This window comes from Moschus berezovskii, chromosome 19 (assembly GCF_049115385.1).
Source record: "Moschus berezovskii isolate FMDL1 chromosome 19, NW_MosBer_1.0, whole genome shotgun sequence".
NCBI lineage: Eukaryota > Metazoa > Chordata > Mammalia > Artiodactyla > Moschidae > Moschus > Moschus berezovskii.
This window is the reverse complement of record NC_142478.1, coordinates 67,537,516-67,550,294: the sequence shown is the minus strand read 5'-3', so window position 1 is coordinate 67,550,294 and position 12,779 is coordinate 67,537,516. Positions and strand designations below refer to the sequence as shown.

General features: G+C 41.2%; 1 protein-coding gene across 3 annotated transcripts in view; it reads right to left on the bottom strand.

Annotated features, from left to right (window-relative positions):
• The window catches only part of CORO1C (coronin 1C), a 94,767-nt gene that overhangs the window by 21,844 nt on the left and 60,144 nt on the right, over positions 1-12,779 (bottom strand). For all 3 annotated transcript variants that reach the window (XM_055404459.2, XM_055404458.2, XM_055404462.2), the window contains exon 3: positions 5,528-5,650. In XM_055404459.2, coding sequence (XP_055260434.1) covers positions 5,528-5,650 — 123 coding nt within the window. The remainder of the gene's footprint in view (positions 1-5,527; positions 5,651-12,779) is intronic.

The following is a 12,779-nucleotide window of genomic DNA, read 5'->3' as shown; positions in this document are numbered from 1 at the left end:
CCCTTCTGAGACAGGCCCACACTGAGAGGCAATTCCAAGAAATGGAAGCAAAGCTGAGCAGGACAGAAGTAAGATGGACAAAGGAATCAGAAAGGTCAAATAAAAAGCAGGTCAGGAAATACAGAGCAAGTCACAGTGTTCCTCAACACTACCTGAAAATGACAGAAGAGGGCGCTCTGCAAAGTTTGAATAGCTATAAAGCAGACCAGCTTTCGAAAGCTTTGGAAAAACTGTGAAGTGAAGTGAAGTCGCTCAGTCGTGTCTGACTCTTTGCGACCCCATGGACACCAGGCTCCTCTGTCCATGGGATTTTCTAGGCAAGAGTACTGGAGTGGGTTGCTATGTCCTTCTCCAGGGAAGCTTCCCGACTCAGGGATCGAACCCAGGTATCCCGCATTGTAGACAGACGCTATACCGTCTGAGCCACCAGGGGAGTCAATTCACATAAAAATAAGAGAGAGGTAAAATAAATAAAGGCTCCAAAACTACTATGAGAAAAAAAGAGAATAAGGTAAAGAACAGCACCCCGAAAGACAATACAGAACACTAACAAGATCCGCGCCAAAAAAATGATTTAAATACTATCACACACGCTTCAAAAGACATTATTAAGAGAATAAGACAGGAAACATTATAAGTCTGAACTTGAAAAATTTAAGAGCAAGGTTGTGGAAATCAAGAAAAAATTAAAAATACCTTAGAAACAAAGGCTAACTAAGAAACTAAGAGCAAACAGACACAAGTAACAACCCCAAAGAAATAAAAGGTAAAAAGCAGAAAAATTTTAGCCTACAAGCAATGAGTAAGAGGGGTGTCTCTGGTACACCCATGCAGGGGGCCAAGGCCCGCAGACCCCAGTGTGGCTGAATTCTGCAGGTCCCGCCATGTGACAGCACCCGAGGGGCTCCTGAGCCACCCAGTGACCCTGGGATGGAACCCTCGGAGGATCTGAGCCTCTCCACTCCTCTTGTAGGCATCCGGGTTCCTGACCACGCCTTTCAGGCAGGACTCAGCCCAGGCGTTTGCGGGACCACTTGCTTTCACCAGCACCAACCTCAGCCCTCAGGCCAGCTCTCTGAAAGTCAAGGAATTCCAGGACCTCTGGCCTTGTCTGTCCCTGGATTGACTGGGGACCAACTGGGGACAACCAGAGTCCTGAGGCTGACTAGGCTCAACTGTGGTCTACTTGCCTGTGCCTGGAAAGTCCGGCATCCTTTGCCCGGTTGCGCCCTGGGGAGTATTGGGCCATCCTCCAGCAGTATGGGCTGCTCCCCTCACATGGATCCTGCCTGTGAAACTACAGGGACGGAGGCCTGGGGACTGGTGCTGGACACTGTTGTGTCCAACTGCTGGTGGCTGGCAAGGCCTCTTTGCAGAGGCTGCTGGGGCTGCAGTGTTACTAGTCTGACCTTTTAAGGCAAAGTTTCTTTCTGAACACGACAGATAGACCAGGCCTCTGAAGCTGCTGCTTAAGCCTCACACCTGGTTGGGGAGGGGATATTTATTTATCTGTAATTTCATATATCAGTCACAAGCTGAAGAGAGATTTTTTGAACATTCCTAGGATGGCCTCGTTCTCGTAAGTTTCTTCTTGTTTTGATTTCTGAAAAATAAAAAACAGATTCGGAATCTAGTGAGAGCCTCTTCTCTGGTGGACAGTGGCATTTCAGGTCCAAATCAGCCAACACATCAGTTGGTGCTTTTTTAAAGTCTCAAGTGACCAAAGGCATGAGTTTGTGTTCCTGAAGCTGGGGCAAAGTTAGGATATAAACTGTAGCGCCAAACACTGCTTCCACTGAACCAGGGGTTGGTTCTGTGCTGTCACTGCCTGGTGGAGAGTCATCATTATGGTTTAATGGTGGGAAGTAAAAAGTTCTTGGTGGGATGGGGGCATGGTGTGTTGGGTCCAAATGAAAGACTAATGAAACATAAATCTCTACTGTCTTTTTCAGCCCCTTTTTCTTAGTCATAATATAAATTATAATGAATTATACCTACAACACATTTATTTAAATCCAATATCTACTCAGCAGCGTTTCTCTTCATTCAAATGTATATACCAAGTGTTAAACTAAACATAATTACTGTTGGGCATTTGAACTTTGTGTTTTCTTTAATAAACAGAAGTGCTATTAAACATCTTTGTAAATGCAAAAAAAAAAAAAAGAAGAAAAAGAAAGGTTTGGAGAGAAACTGATAAATATCAAAGCTAGATAGATAATATCAAACATCAAAGAAAGAAGATAAAGCATTTGGATAACAGGAGTCCCTGAAGGAAAACAACAAAGCAAAAGAACAAACTTTGAATACTTCTAAGTCAAGAAAACTTTCCTGGAGGGAAGGGGGAAAAAAAAGGACTTGAAGCTACACTGAAAGAGCACAGCACACATTCAGAAACACCAACTCAGAATAACCACAAATAGTCTAGCAAAATTTACTACATTTTAAGGAAAAAACAAAAATCTTATGAACATCTAGGCAAAAAGAACATACTCTATAAGGAAAAGAAAATTACACCATCATCTGGTTTTTTATAGCAACACTTTATGCCAAAATAAGATATTTAAATACTCAAGGAAATGCTGCGTGCCAAGGATTTTATATCCAGAAAAATTTACCTTCAAGTATAAAGGTCACAACAAGCTACTGTTAATATAGAAGAGCTTAGAGCGCTTGTTTCCACGAGCCTTTCCTAGTTGATTCCATCCCTTGGAACTGCTCCTCAGTATGGATCCAGCCCATCCCAGGAGGGAGCCCTCGCAGGTTGGTTTCCAGAGAAGTGGGGTCTACCAGAGGAGGAGTGTCAGATGATCTAAATCACTTTTTTTAAACTGCTTTCAGCAATCATGACAGTGGTGATACTATTGGTATTTTTAGTGTGAGACTACTGTGTGTATACCGTGAAACAGCAAATGAGATAGATTAGACTATTTTAATTCATCTTGAATCCCTGAAAACCAGGATTCTGGGTGTGAAAGAAAGGAGTCAGAGATGTATTATTAAAGAAGTCAGATAAAAACTCTATAGTCCTGACTTTGAACTAGAAAGATTAAAACTAAGTCACAAGGTATTATATCTTTAAATGTACATGTATATTCTGAACAAATTTACTGCACGGTCTTATAAGCAATGGTCACCATAGTAACAATGAGCATCCCTGAGCACCCGGACAGTGACCTAGAAATTCAATTTTCCAAAGAAACCAGAGCTTCTGAAAGAAAGGCCGATTCAAGGTGTGGGCCAGAGATGTCCAGGATGGGCCTTGGACACTTCGACATACCAAAGAGTAAGGAAGCAAGAGAAACAAGTAGGGTCATGTCAGAAGGACTCGTGAACTGCAGACAGGTTCCATTAACAAAGACTGAATGAGCTGAGCTTTGAAAGAAGAACTGTAATGGATCAAAACCTGTGAAATAAGTTCAAATCCATGAGTTCCATATGAAATGAAAGGGGAAGAAAACCTCCAAAGGAAAAACTAACTGGTCACCTTCTGAGGAAGACCGAGAACCAATTCACTATCTTGAAAACCGGGTAAATAAAAGGAAAGAATCAAATGTCTACCCTGCTTTCCTGGATGAACTGTACTCCTGGGTAACTAAATAGCAGATAAGAGGGAGGACCAGCTTACAACTTTTACCAGCTGAAAACGGAAAACAACTGATATCCAGTAACTGCGCAAGTTAAAAAAAAAAACAAAAAAACAAGCATCTTGAGACCTCATGCCTTGAGGGAGACCAGAATTGGAGCTCTAGGCTTGTCAAAGGGTTGGAATCTAAATCTAATCACACTCCAGGATGCAGCTGCCAACTCGCAGGGAATCTGAAAGACAGAGAAGCAGGTTGAACTGGACCATGAGGGTGCAATCAGCAGAATCTGGACTGCTGGAAGCTTCAGGTCGAAGGTCAAGCGTCTTCAACAAGGAAAGGATGGAGGAAGAACTCCTGTAGACTAGGAAAGACTTAAAAGATCTATCAAGCTCTTAAAACTTGGAAGACTGAACTCTAGCATCATCCAGAGATGCACGTTTGCATGATTAAAACCACAAAGAGAGGCAAGGAGGTGAATTTACTGGTTACTTGTGGAAGGAGGGGTGGCTCGGGATTGGGGTGGGCATAGGCAGAGTCTGAGAGGGCTGGGAGAGTCCTACTTCTTGACCTGGGTGGTGGTCAAAGGATGTTCACTCTGTCATATCTCTCAATTCACTTTTTTACCTAACTGATTAGTGTGTTTTATAATATAAAGGTGGTTGTTTTCTTTTTTTAAAGGGCAACATGACCAATAATGCTGGAGATGAGGAAAGATGGGTCAAACACCCTTCTCTAAGAAAGGTTAAGGTTTCTTAGATTAAGATTTGGCATTGGGTCTGAACACTGTTCCTCTCCCTTAGCAAAATGTGTCTGCAGCCATTCAAATGATCAATTTAGCAAGGCATGTTAAATGGAACAATTCCTTTCAATAGCAGCATATTTCTTTAATATGCTTTGGCTGCCAAAATCATGAGATCACAGGAGGAGTTATCCTCAGCCAAAAGTCCATGAGAAAAATTGGTAAATGTTTAAATGGCACAGTTCAGGAATTAATTTGTGTTTATGTAAAATAATTATAATTAACAAAGCCTTCCAAACAATGTTTCTAGGTCTGGTTCAGTGCACAGAAAACCAAGCGGGAGCTACCCGAGTGCAGTTCTTGCAGCTCTCCACTGCCAAGTGAGAGGCTGCCTTAGGGAAGACCTGTCCCCATCCAGACCTCACTTCAGGACTCCCCTTCCTCACTCATGCTCAACCTTTCCAGTGGATGTTGGGATAGGGTTAAAAATGGATCCAAACCCATAATTACATTTGAAGGCTAAGAAGAACAAAATCAAGAACAAGAAGCTTCACTTTCAAAAGTATTCCTTCCCTCCACCAAAGCCTGGTTTCACACATAACCTACTTTCAGAACCTAGGGAACACAAAGAACTTGCTTTAAAAATCTTTCAAGTTGGATGTTCGTACACCTGCATAGAAAGGACTTTCTTAATCAGGGTCCACAAACATTAGCTTGGAAATAAGCACTTGTAGAAAACTCATTACTATCTCTCAGTATCTGTTTCATGTCCCATTTATCTGTATAACCTCTGGCATCATACTTCACTGGAATATGCAACTCATGCTAACAATTTTGTATGCCTTTTTGGTGGGGAGGGAGGTCATGCTGTCCAATGGCATTCACGGAAATATTTGAAAGTCACTTTACCTTTTCTAAAATCTTCCCAACCAAGCAGATGTGTCAACTGTTAACAGGGAAGAACACACACGCGCGCATACACTCATGCGAAAGAAGAAAAAAAGAAACAGAGTACAACCCCTTGATATAAGGGCTTGTAAAATGGTTTATCAAAGTTAAACTTCGATGTTGCTAAATTCTTACATAATACAATGGACAATCAAAGCTACTAGGATTTCTGCATCTCAAACCTCCGCACACACTCTTGGAAGGCAGCATGTGAGCTGCGCTGGCCTGCATGCCCACCACACCAGGGACTTACCATAACAGTGCAGTCCTCCGAGCCGCTGGCAACGACCTGGTCATTGTGTGGGCACCAGTCTATGTCCAGCACTGGTCCTGTGTGGCCACACACTGTGGGGTAGGATTTGTCAATTCGACCAGTCTGAAAGGAGAGAGAAACGTACCTGTGAGGTATCATCGAGGCCACAGAGTCTGTATGTTTTCTCAGACCCATTTTCCTTTATTACCTCTACCCCGAATTCTCAACGCTCTACCAATGATGATATTCAGATCAACCAACGTCAACCACTAAGAACTGTCAACTTGCATTTCCAAAAATAGTTACTACTGAGGACACTCTATCAAACAAAGGAGCTACAATTCCAGAACCAGAGATTTAATTAATCAATGGCATTAAGAGACATAGCAAAGAAGAAAAAGTCTTTTTACCAAAATACAATTCTAACAAATAGTGGAACTGGAAATTATAGGTGCTTCTACTGTTAAAAAAAAAAACCAAAACCCTAGTATTACTCAAAGTGTAAAATATAACCTTTAATATAATAAGCTAATACCCTTGAATATACAAATTAACAGCTCTGGAAGAGGATGGCACTGTGAGCAAGCAAGTGAAGGTAATACAAAGAAAAGCTTTCACCACTGCTCAGGGGCTGAAGGACATAGGATGCGCCAAGGTCTCTGCTATCTTCAATCAGCAGAAATGCCAGCTGGGCCTTCTAATTAACCACTTTAGCACTCAGTCATTACCCAGATCCACATCTTATTAAGAATACAACTTTTAAGATTGGTCATAGCAACCATCACAATGTGCTCATGTTACACACTTGAACATAACAAGCCAATGTGGCTTATTGGACCAATTCTGTGTTAACCAAGACAAATGTGATTACAACAACAGGTGTATAAAAGCTATTTCCTTTTTAAAAGGTCAGTGCCAGTCCTTTCTGAGGTTCTTCTACATGTGCTAAACACAGGTGGACAGAAAGGGATCACCACCGTGTAAAACTGAACCCTCTCCTGTTATGGCCAACTGTCACAACACAGGGGCAGGTTTTTTTGAAAATGTTTAAGATCAGTAAATTAGGATTTCTCCACGGACTATGGAAATCTCCAGGGAAGCAGTTTGCTAAAGCAGAGATCACAGGCTCAGAGTCAGAGAGATACGGGTTCCAACCCAGGCTCTCTTGGTTAAACAGCATATGATCTCAGACAAGTAATTTCTCTAAGCTTCAGCTCATCACCTGTTAAATGAGTAATAATAATACTTACCTTCTAGGATTACCATGAAGAGTAAATGAGAAATGAGGTAAATCATAGCCCAGCGTTACAATGATCTATATAAGATCTATTAAAAAATTATAGTACCTGGAATACAGTAAACATTCAATGAAAAAATGGCACTTATTACTAGTTTTTCCTGCATAACATATTAACTTACTCCGTCATTAAGAATTACAAATGTGCGTTATCTGTGAACTTTGGGCCAGACACTGAGCTGAGTGTTGGAGACACAGAGGTAAGCAGGGAGGCCTGTCCTGGCCGAGCATGGAGTCCATCTAAAGCTCCAGTTACAGTGCAGCACAAGACGTGCAGCAGCAGGAGAGGCCCCAGATGTCAGGGACACAGGAGGACACTCAACCAGAGGCATCGGGCTTAATCTCTGGGAGGGTTTTCTGCTGAGAAAGGTGAGTTCTAAGTTGACGGGTAAAGATGGACCAGCCTACGGTTTTTTCACACACTCCCCCTTTCTCTTGCAAAACCAATTCAACCCAGAGTGTGGGTCTCCTGAATTAGTACTGTAGAGAACCTGGGCCATATGAGAAGCCATGTGGGTCACTGACAGGCCACAAAGCAGCAAAAGTCAGGGACCAGGTGCCAAGGCTGGGGTGTGGCACTGCCATTTTCTCCCTGAGGCCCTGGCCAGGCCTCAGTTCCTCCCCCATAAAACAAGAACCCTAGAGTTCTTTCTTCCAGAACTGATGTGAGAACTGACTGACATAATCAAGGGAAAGCACGAGGTACTGTCCCAGCACTTTGAATGCTCAGAAAATGTTGCCAGAATTCAACAACTGCTGGAACCCACTCTATCAACATCCCTGACCACACCCTTCCTTAAAGAAGGAACTGCTGCTAAGCACCTAAGCCAGGAGTTTTTACCTGGCTCTCCCTGTGAGCACCCTCCCTGGAGCTCCTGCCCCAGGTAATAGTCTGCTGCTCGAGGTGCTGCTGGTGAACTCACACACGTTTGTTTTCTAACATCAGTATCATTATATTATGCATTATTATCATTCTTTAAACTATACAGCAGTCACTCTCTTGAATGTACGATATTTTGTCATTTAAAACATTCTGAGACATGAAGCCCAAGGTGGGATCTGATACACACTGCAACAGACATTGCAGAAGAAGAGGATGCAAAAGAGGCAAAAACTGAGGAGATGAAAGCTGAGGATTTTCCCAGTTTAACTGAAGGTGAGGTCTTCAGATTGAAGAGGCACAAGTCCCAAGGAGAATAAAAACAAATCCACATCTATTCACATCCTAGTGCAATTCCAAAACACCTAAATTCTCAAACAAAAGCAGCCAGAGAAAAGACAAATTACTTGGAGAAAGCATGACTAGGTCAACTGTGGGCAGACTTCTCAAAAGCAAGTACAGAGACAAAGATGCGGGCAAAATATCTTGGAAATGCTAAGAAAAACAACCACCCGTGCATTCTATACCCAGATAAACCATCATTCAAAAGTGATGGATGGCCAAGAACAGGGGACATTTGAAACAAAAAGATACTGAAAACTTACCATTTAAAGACTCTTATGCAAAGAATTAAGTTCTTGGCTTATTTCAAAGATAATTTCAAAGAATTAAGTTCAAAGACTTATTTCAGGATAAAAAAGTTAACCAAGAGAAAGAGCTGGGATCCCAAATCAAGCAGCAATCAAAAAACCTGGTAAATGCGGTGAGTGTAACTGGGCGCTGACTGTATAGAACGGTAGTAACCATGAGTAACTGCAGTAGAGGTAAGATGAGGCTCACATTAACACCGTTTCCAAGCACATGTTAAATGTTTATTTTTAAAATAACGAATTAGGGTACCACAAAGTAAATCTCAAAAACTACCAAGGAATCAATATCCTAAAGTGTGTGTTCTAAGGACAATGCAATACAATTAAAAATTAACAGAAAAATATAACCCAAAAATCTCCAATGCATCTGAATTACTAAATAATTCACATAGAAAATCAAAACTGGCCAACAGCCAATAGAAAAAGGTTTAAAAAAGAAAAGTGAAAGTGTAAAAAAAAGGTTAAAACTGGTTAGTAAATACATGCCATATCAAAACTTGTGGAATATAGCTAAAACAAATCTTAAAATTCCAGACAAAATAAGCTATCTTCTAGAAAATATGTGATGTATCAAAAGTTTTTCAATAGGAAACCTAGAGAGACCCAGAACCATAAAAGAACCAGTACTGTAAACTCCATATATCACTGCCCACTCAAAACCAATCAGTTAGTAAATTTCAAATGTAACAGACCTGGATGGTTGTACAGATGAATTTTACCCAACATTCAAGGAAGAACTCATCTCCAACCAACATTCCCAGAGAACAGAAAATAAAGGCACACTGCTGAACCCACTACCTAAGGAATGTACCACTTGACATGAATGAAACCTATAGGACATAAATATTGACGCAAACATCCCTCAAAATGGGGGAAAAATGTAAACTAAATTCAGCAGTGTGGGTTGTTCTCAAAAAACATAAGTAAAAAGATAAGTTTCAAAATGGGAGAAGATTTAATATTTACATCTGTATTTGTACACTATTATATGCATGTATACATAAAATGTATATCTGACAAAATCAACAACACTTTAACAGAATAAGGGGCAAATGACAGGAACAGGGATCCACAGGGAAGGAAGCCTGAAAAGCCAACAGATGTATGGAAAGCACTCCATCTCACTGGTAATCAGGGGACTGCAAATTCAATAAGGTAATAATATCTGACCCCTATTAAAACTGGCAAGAATTTAGAAATCTAAATCTACATACAAGTGCGAGCAAAGATGTTGGGAAAGGGGAATTCATAAAAACTGCACCCAGGTATCCTGCCACAATTCCTTTGAGAGCAGTCTGGAAACAACTGGAGTGGAAGATGCCCACCCCTCAGCAATACCACTTCTACATGGTTTGTCCCACATTTTGCACAAGAAGGGTATTCATGGCAGCACTGCTGGATGGTGAAAAAAGCAGAAGCAATTTAACTGTCCTTTGGTATAAGAATAAACATCACTTACATAAAAGTTTAACACATAGAAAATAATTGTCTGTGTTATAGTATATGTACATGTAATCAAAGTACAAACATATGATACACACCAACTTTGAGAAGATGATTACCTCTGGGAAAGAAGAAAAGATGGAAAGGGGAATGGTGTTTCAGCTACATCTGTTATGCTTTACTGTTCTTCAAGAACAGAGATATGAAACAAACATGGCAAAATTTTAACATCTGTTTAATCTTGTGGGTGAGTACAGGAGTGTTCTATTATGTATGACTTGCTTCCTAGTTTTAAAAACAATTAAAATATAATAAGGTTGAGAAACACACTAATGTATTGCTACTAATTTACATTTTTAAAAAATCTTTAACTTTAGAAAGTTTTTCTACCTGAATTGTTTTATTTGATCTCAGGGTCTCTGCACTCTGGGGCTCTCCCCAGCAAACCACTTGTGGCATTCTTAATGGTAGAGTACAGTCACTAAGCTCTCAAAAGCTAAGGACACCAAATAATTTTTTTCAATCTGGGCTAAGCAGAGCTTTTGCTTAGGTATACAGCAATCTTGAGGGGAATCCGGGAGTACATTAACACTGTGCTGTGCGTGCTCAGTTGCTCAGTCCTATCCAACTCTTTGCGACCCCACGGACTGTAGCCCACCAGGCTCCTCTGTCCATGGGGATTCTCCAGGCAAGAATACTGGAGTGGGTTGCCATGCCCTCCTCCAGGGGATCTTCCTGACCCAGGGATTGAACCCAGGTCTCCCGCATTGCAGGCTAACTCTTTACTGGCTGAGCCACCAAGGAACTAATTGTTCTTATATACTCAGAAGCTTACTAAATGACTTTTCTTTTTCAGGTTAAAATTACACAACCCTGGCCAAAAGTTAATAGCTACTTACTAGTATTCTTCAGTCAAGTAAGGTCCCTGAGAATAGTAAAAAGCATTTCTGCATTCTCAACTCAGTCCCAACAAGTCTACAGCATAAAAGTACTAAACGGCCCAACATTTTCATAGGGACTTGGATGTCATTTAAAGGACAAGTGCCACTTATTTCCCTCCTTTCTATTAAAAAAATCAGTAATAAAAATCGCTAGTGGTTTCAGAAGACTTACACTACATATTAAGAACTGTATGAAGATCTTTTATCTGCATTATCACAACTACCTGCATGATACAGCAACTCTATTATTCCCATTTTCTACATAAAGAAATAGCAACAGAGACAGCCAAGAAGCAGAGATCAAAAATATCACTGACAATCCTACAAGGTTTCTACAGGGAAAGATAATTTCCACTATGCCATGAGGTTGTGAAAAAGGCACGAGAGTAATGTGGAGATTATTGGCAGCTGGTCATCAGAAACCCAAAGTTAATAAAAAATGATACCCTGCAAACAGCTGCTTCCTCTGGTTATAACATCACCCTAAATCCTTACAACAAATACAGCAGGGAAAGTCACATCCTCCTACAACACAGCAGGAAGGGAATCAACTCAATGTCTGGTAGTGATAAAGGAACACAAGGCAGAACGTGTGAGAAACACTGCCGTTTCCAATGTGCACTGATGGTTTTACACGCAGGATGCTCTCCACACACGGTCAAGCATCAGCCCTTGATTCCAAGGGCTTGCACCTCCGAACAGTTTCTTACCCACAATAAAATCAAACCCAAAGCACAACATATTTCACCCATGAGTATGTATCTTTAAAAGGGCGGAACTGGGCAATTACAAATTGCTGAGAGCTCAAGTCCCTGGAAACCAAAGGAAACCATACAATAATGGCCTTATATGGTAAAGATGAGGGCATATCATTTCTGAAAGTCCTTCTGCGCTGGGATCTAATGAGAATGCACTTCTCATTCATAATCATGACACATCCTCATTTATCAACCAGTGAATAAACTAAGGAATCTATATCTAATTCTAGATTGTGAAGGGCCATTCAGAAAGACACGACTATAAGTCACGGTGACAACATGGCTTACCTGCACATCTAAACAGCAAATTTAAATGAATGCAGAGGATGGAAGGAAGACTAACAAGAACTTAATAACAGCTCTGAAAGTATCATCTCTGGCTAAACAGTGATTTAAGAACTACTCATCAATTTCCCAAGGCTTATATATAGAATAATTTCATTTACTAACAAATCAGTCCACTGTTTCATTAAGGATGCGTCACCTCAGTTACATCATCTAGAATATTACTACTTTGCTAGCATGGAATTCAAAGCTTAGCTGAGACTAGCCAGTCAGATGTAAATTTCCTGCTTTAAATAATTGTTTAAATGTTTTGATTATTTACTAGTTATCCCCATCACATGCCATAGGACAACTTCTATTGTACCTTTCCAGCTAAAACTCCAAGTGATGAGAATTACCAGCAAGTCAACTCAAGTGGCGAAAATGACCAACACCAAGGTTCCCAAAGTCCCTGGCTCAGACCCCACTGCATACACTTGTGGGACATATCAGTGAAATAGGTCAGAGCACTGACTTACAGACTATTACTATCTAAAGGATTCAGTGGCCCGCCGGAGACCCAGCAATATGAGCCCTGGGGAAAATGTAGCTCCGAAGTGCGTGTGTGGCTGGCACCAGGGACAGCTGTGACAGCAGTTTCCATGTGGCGGCCCAGGCTGAGGCTGACGGTTCCGACAGGTTCCAGCCAGCACTCCTGGCAGTTGAGAACCACCAGGTCACTGGCGCTGTCATTTACTCTGGGTTTGAGGAAAGTCCTCAAATATTTCAAAGTGGCTACAAGCCTCAGCACAGCTCCTGGAGACTGACGCTTCACTAAACCCACAGAGTTTGGGAACACTTTCCTCCCATAGGCTTTCTTTTCTTGGGGGGTGGTGAAAAATCAAAATTTAAGCATTAGTAAACACATCTTTGTAAAACTGCTCTAGGAAGGAATGCTTGCAATTCTAAATAAGTTGGCAAAAACATTCCTCCTTAGGCATAGAAAGTTCAACGTAACT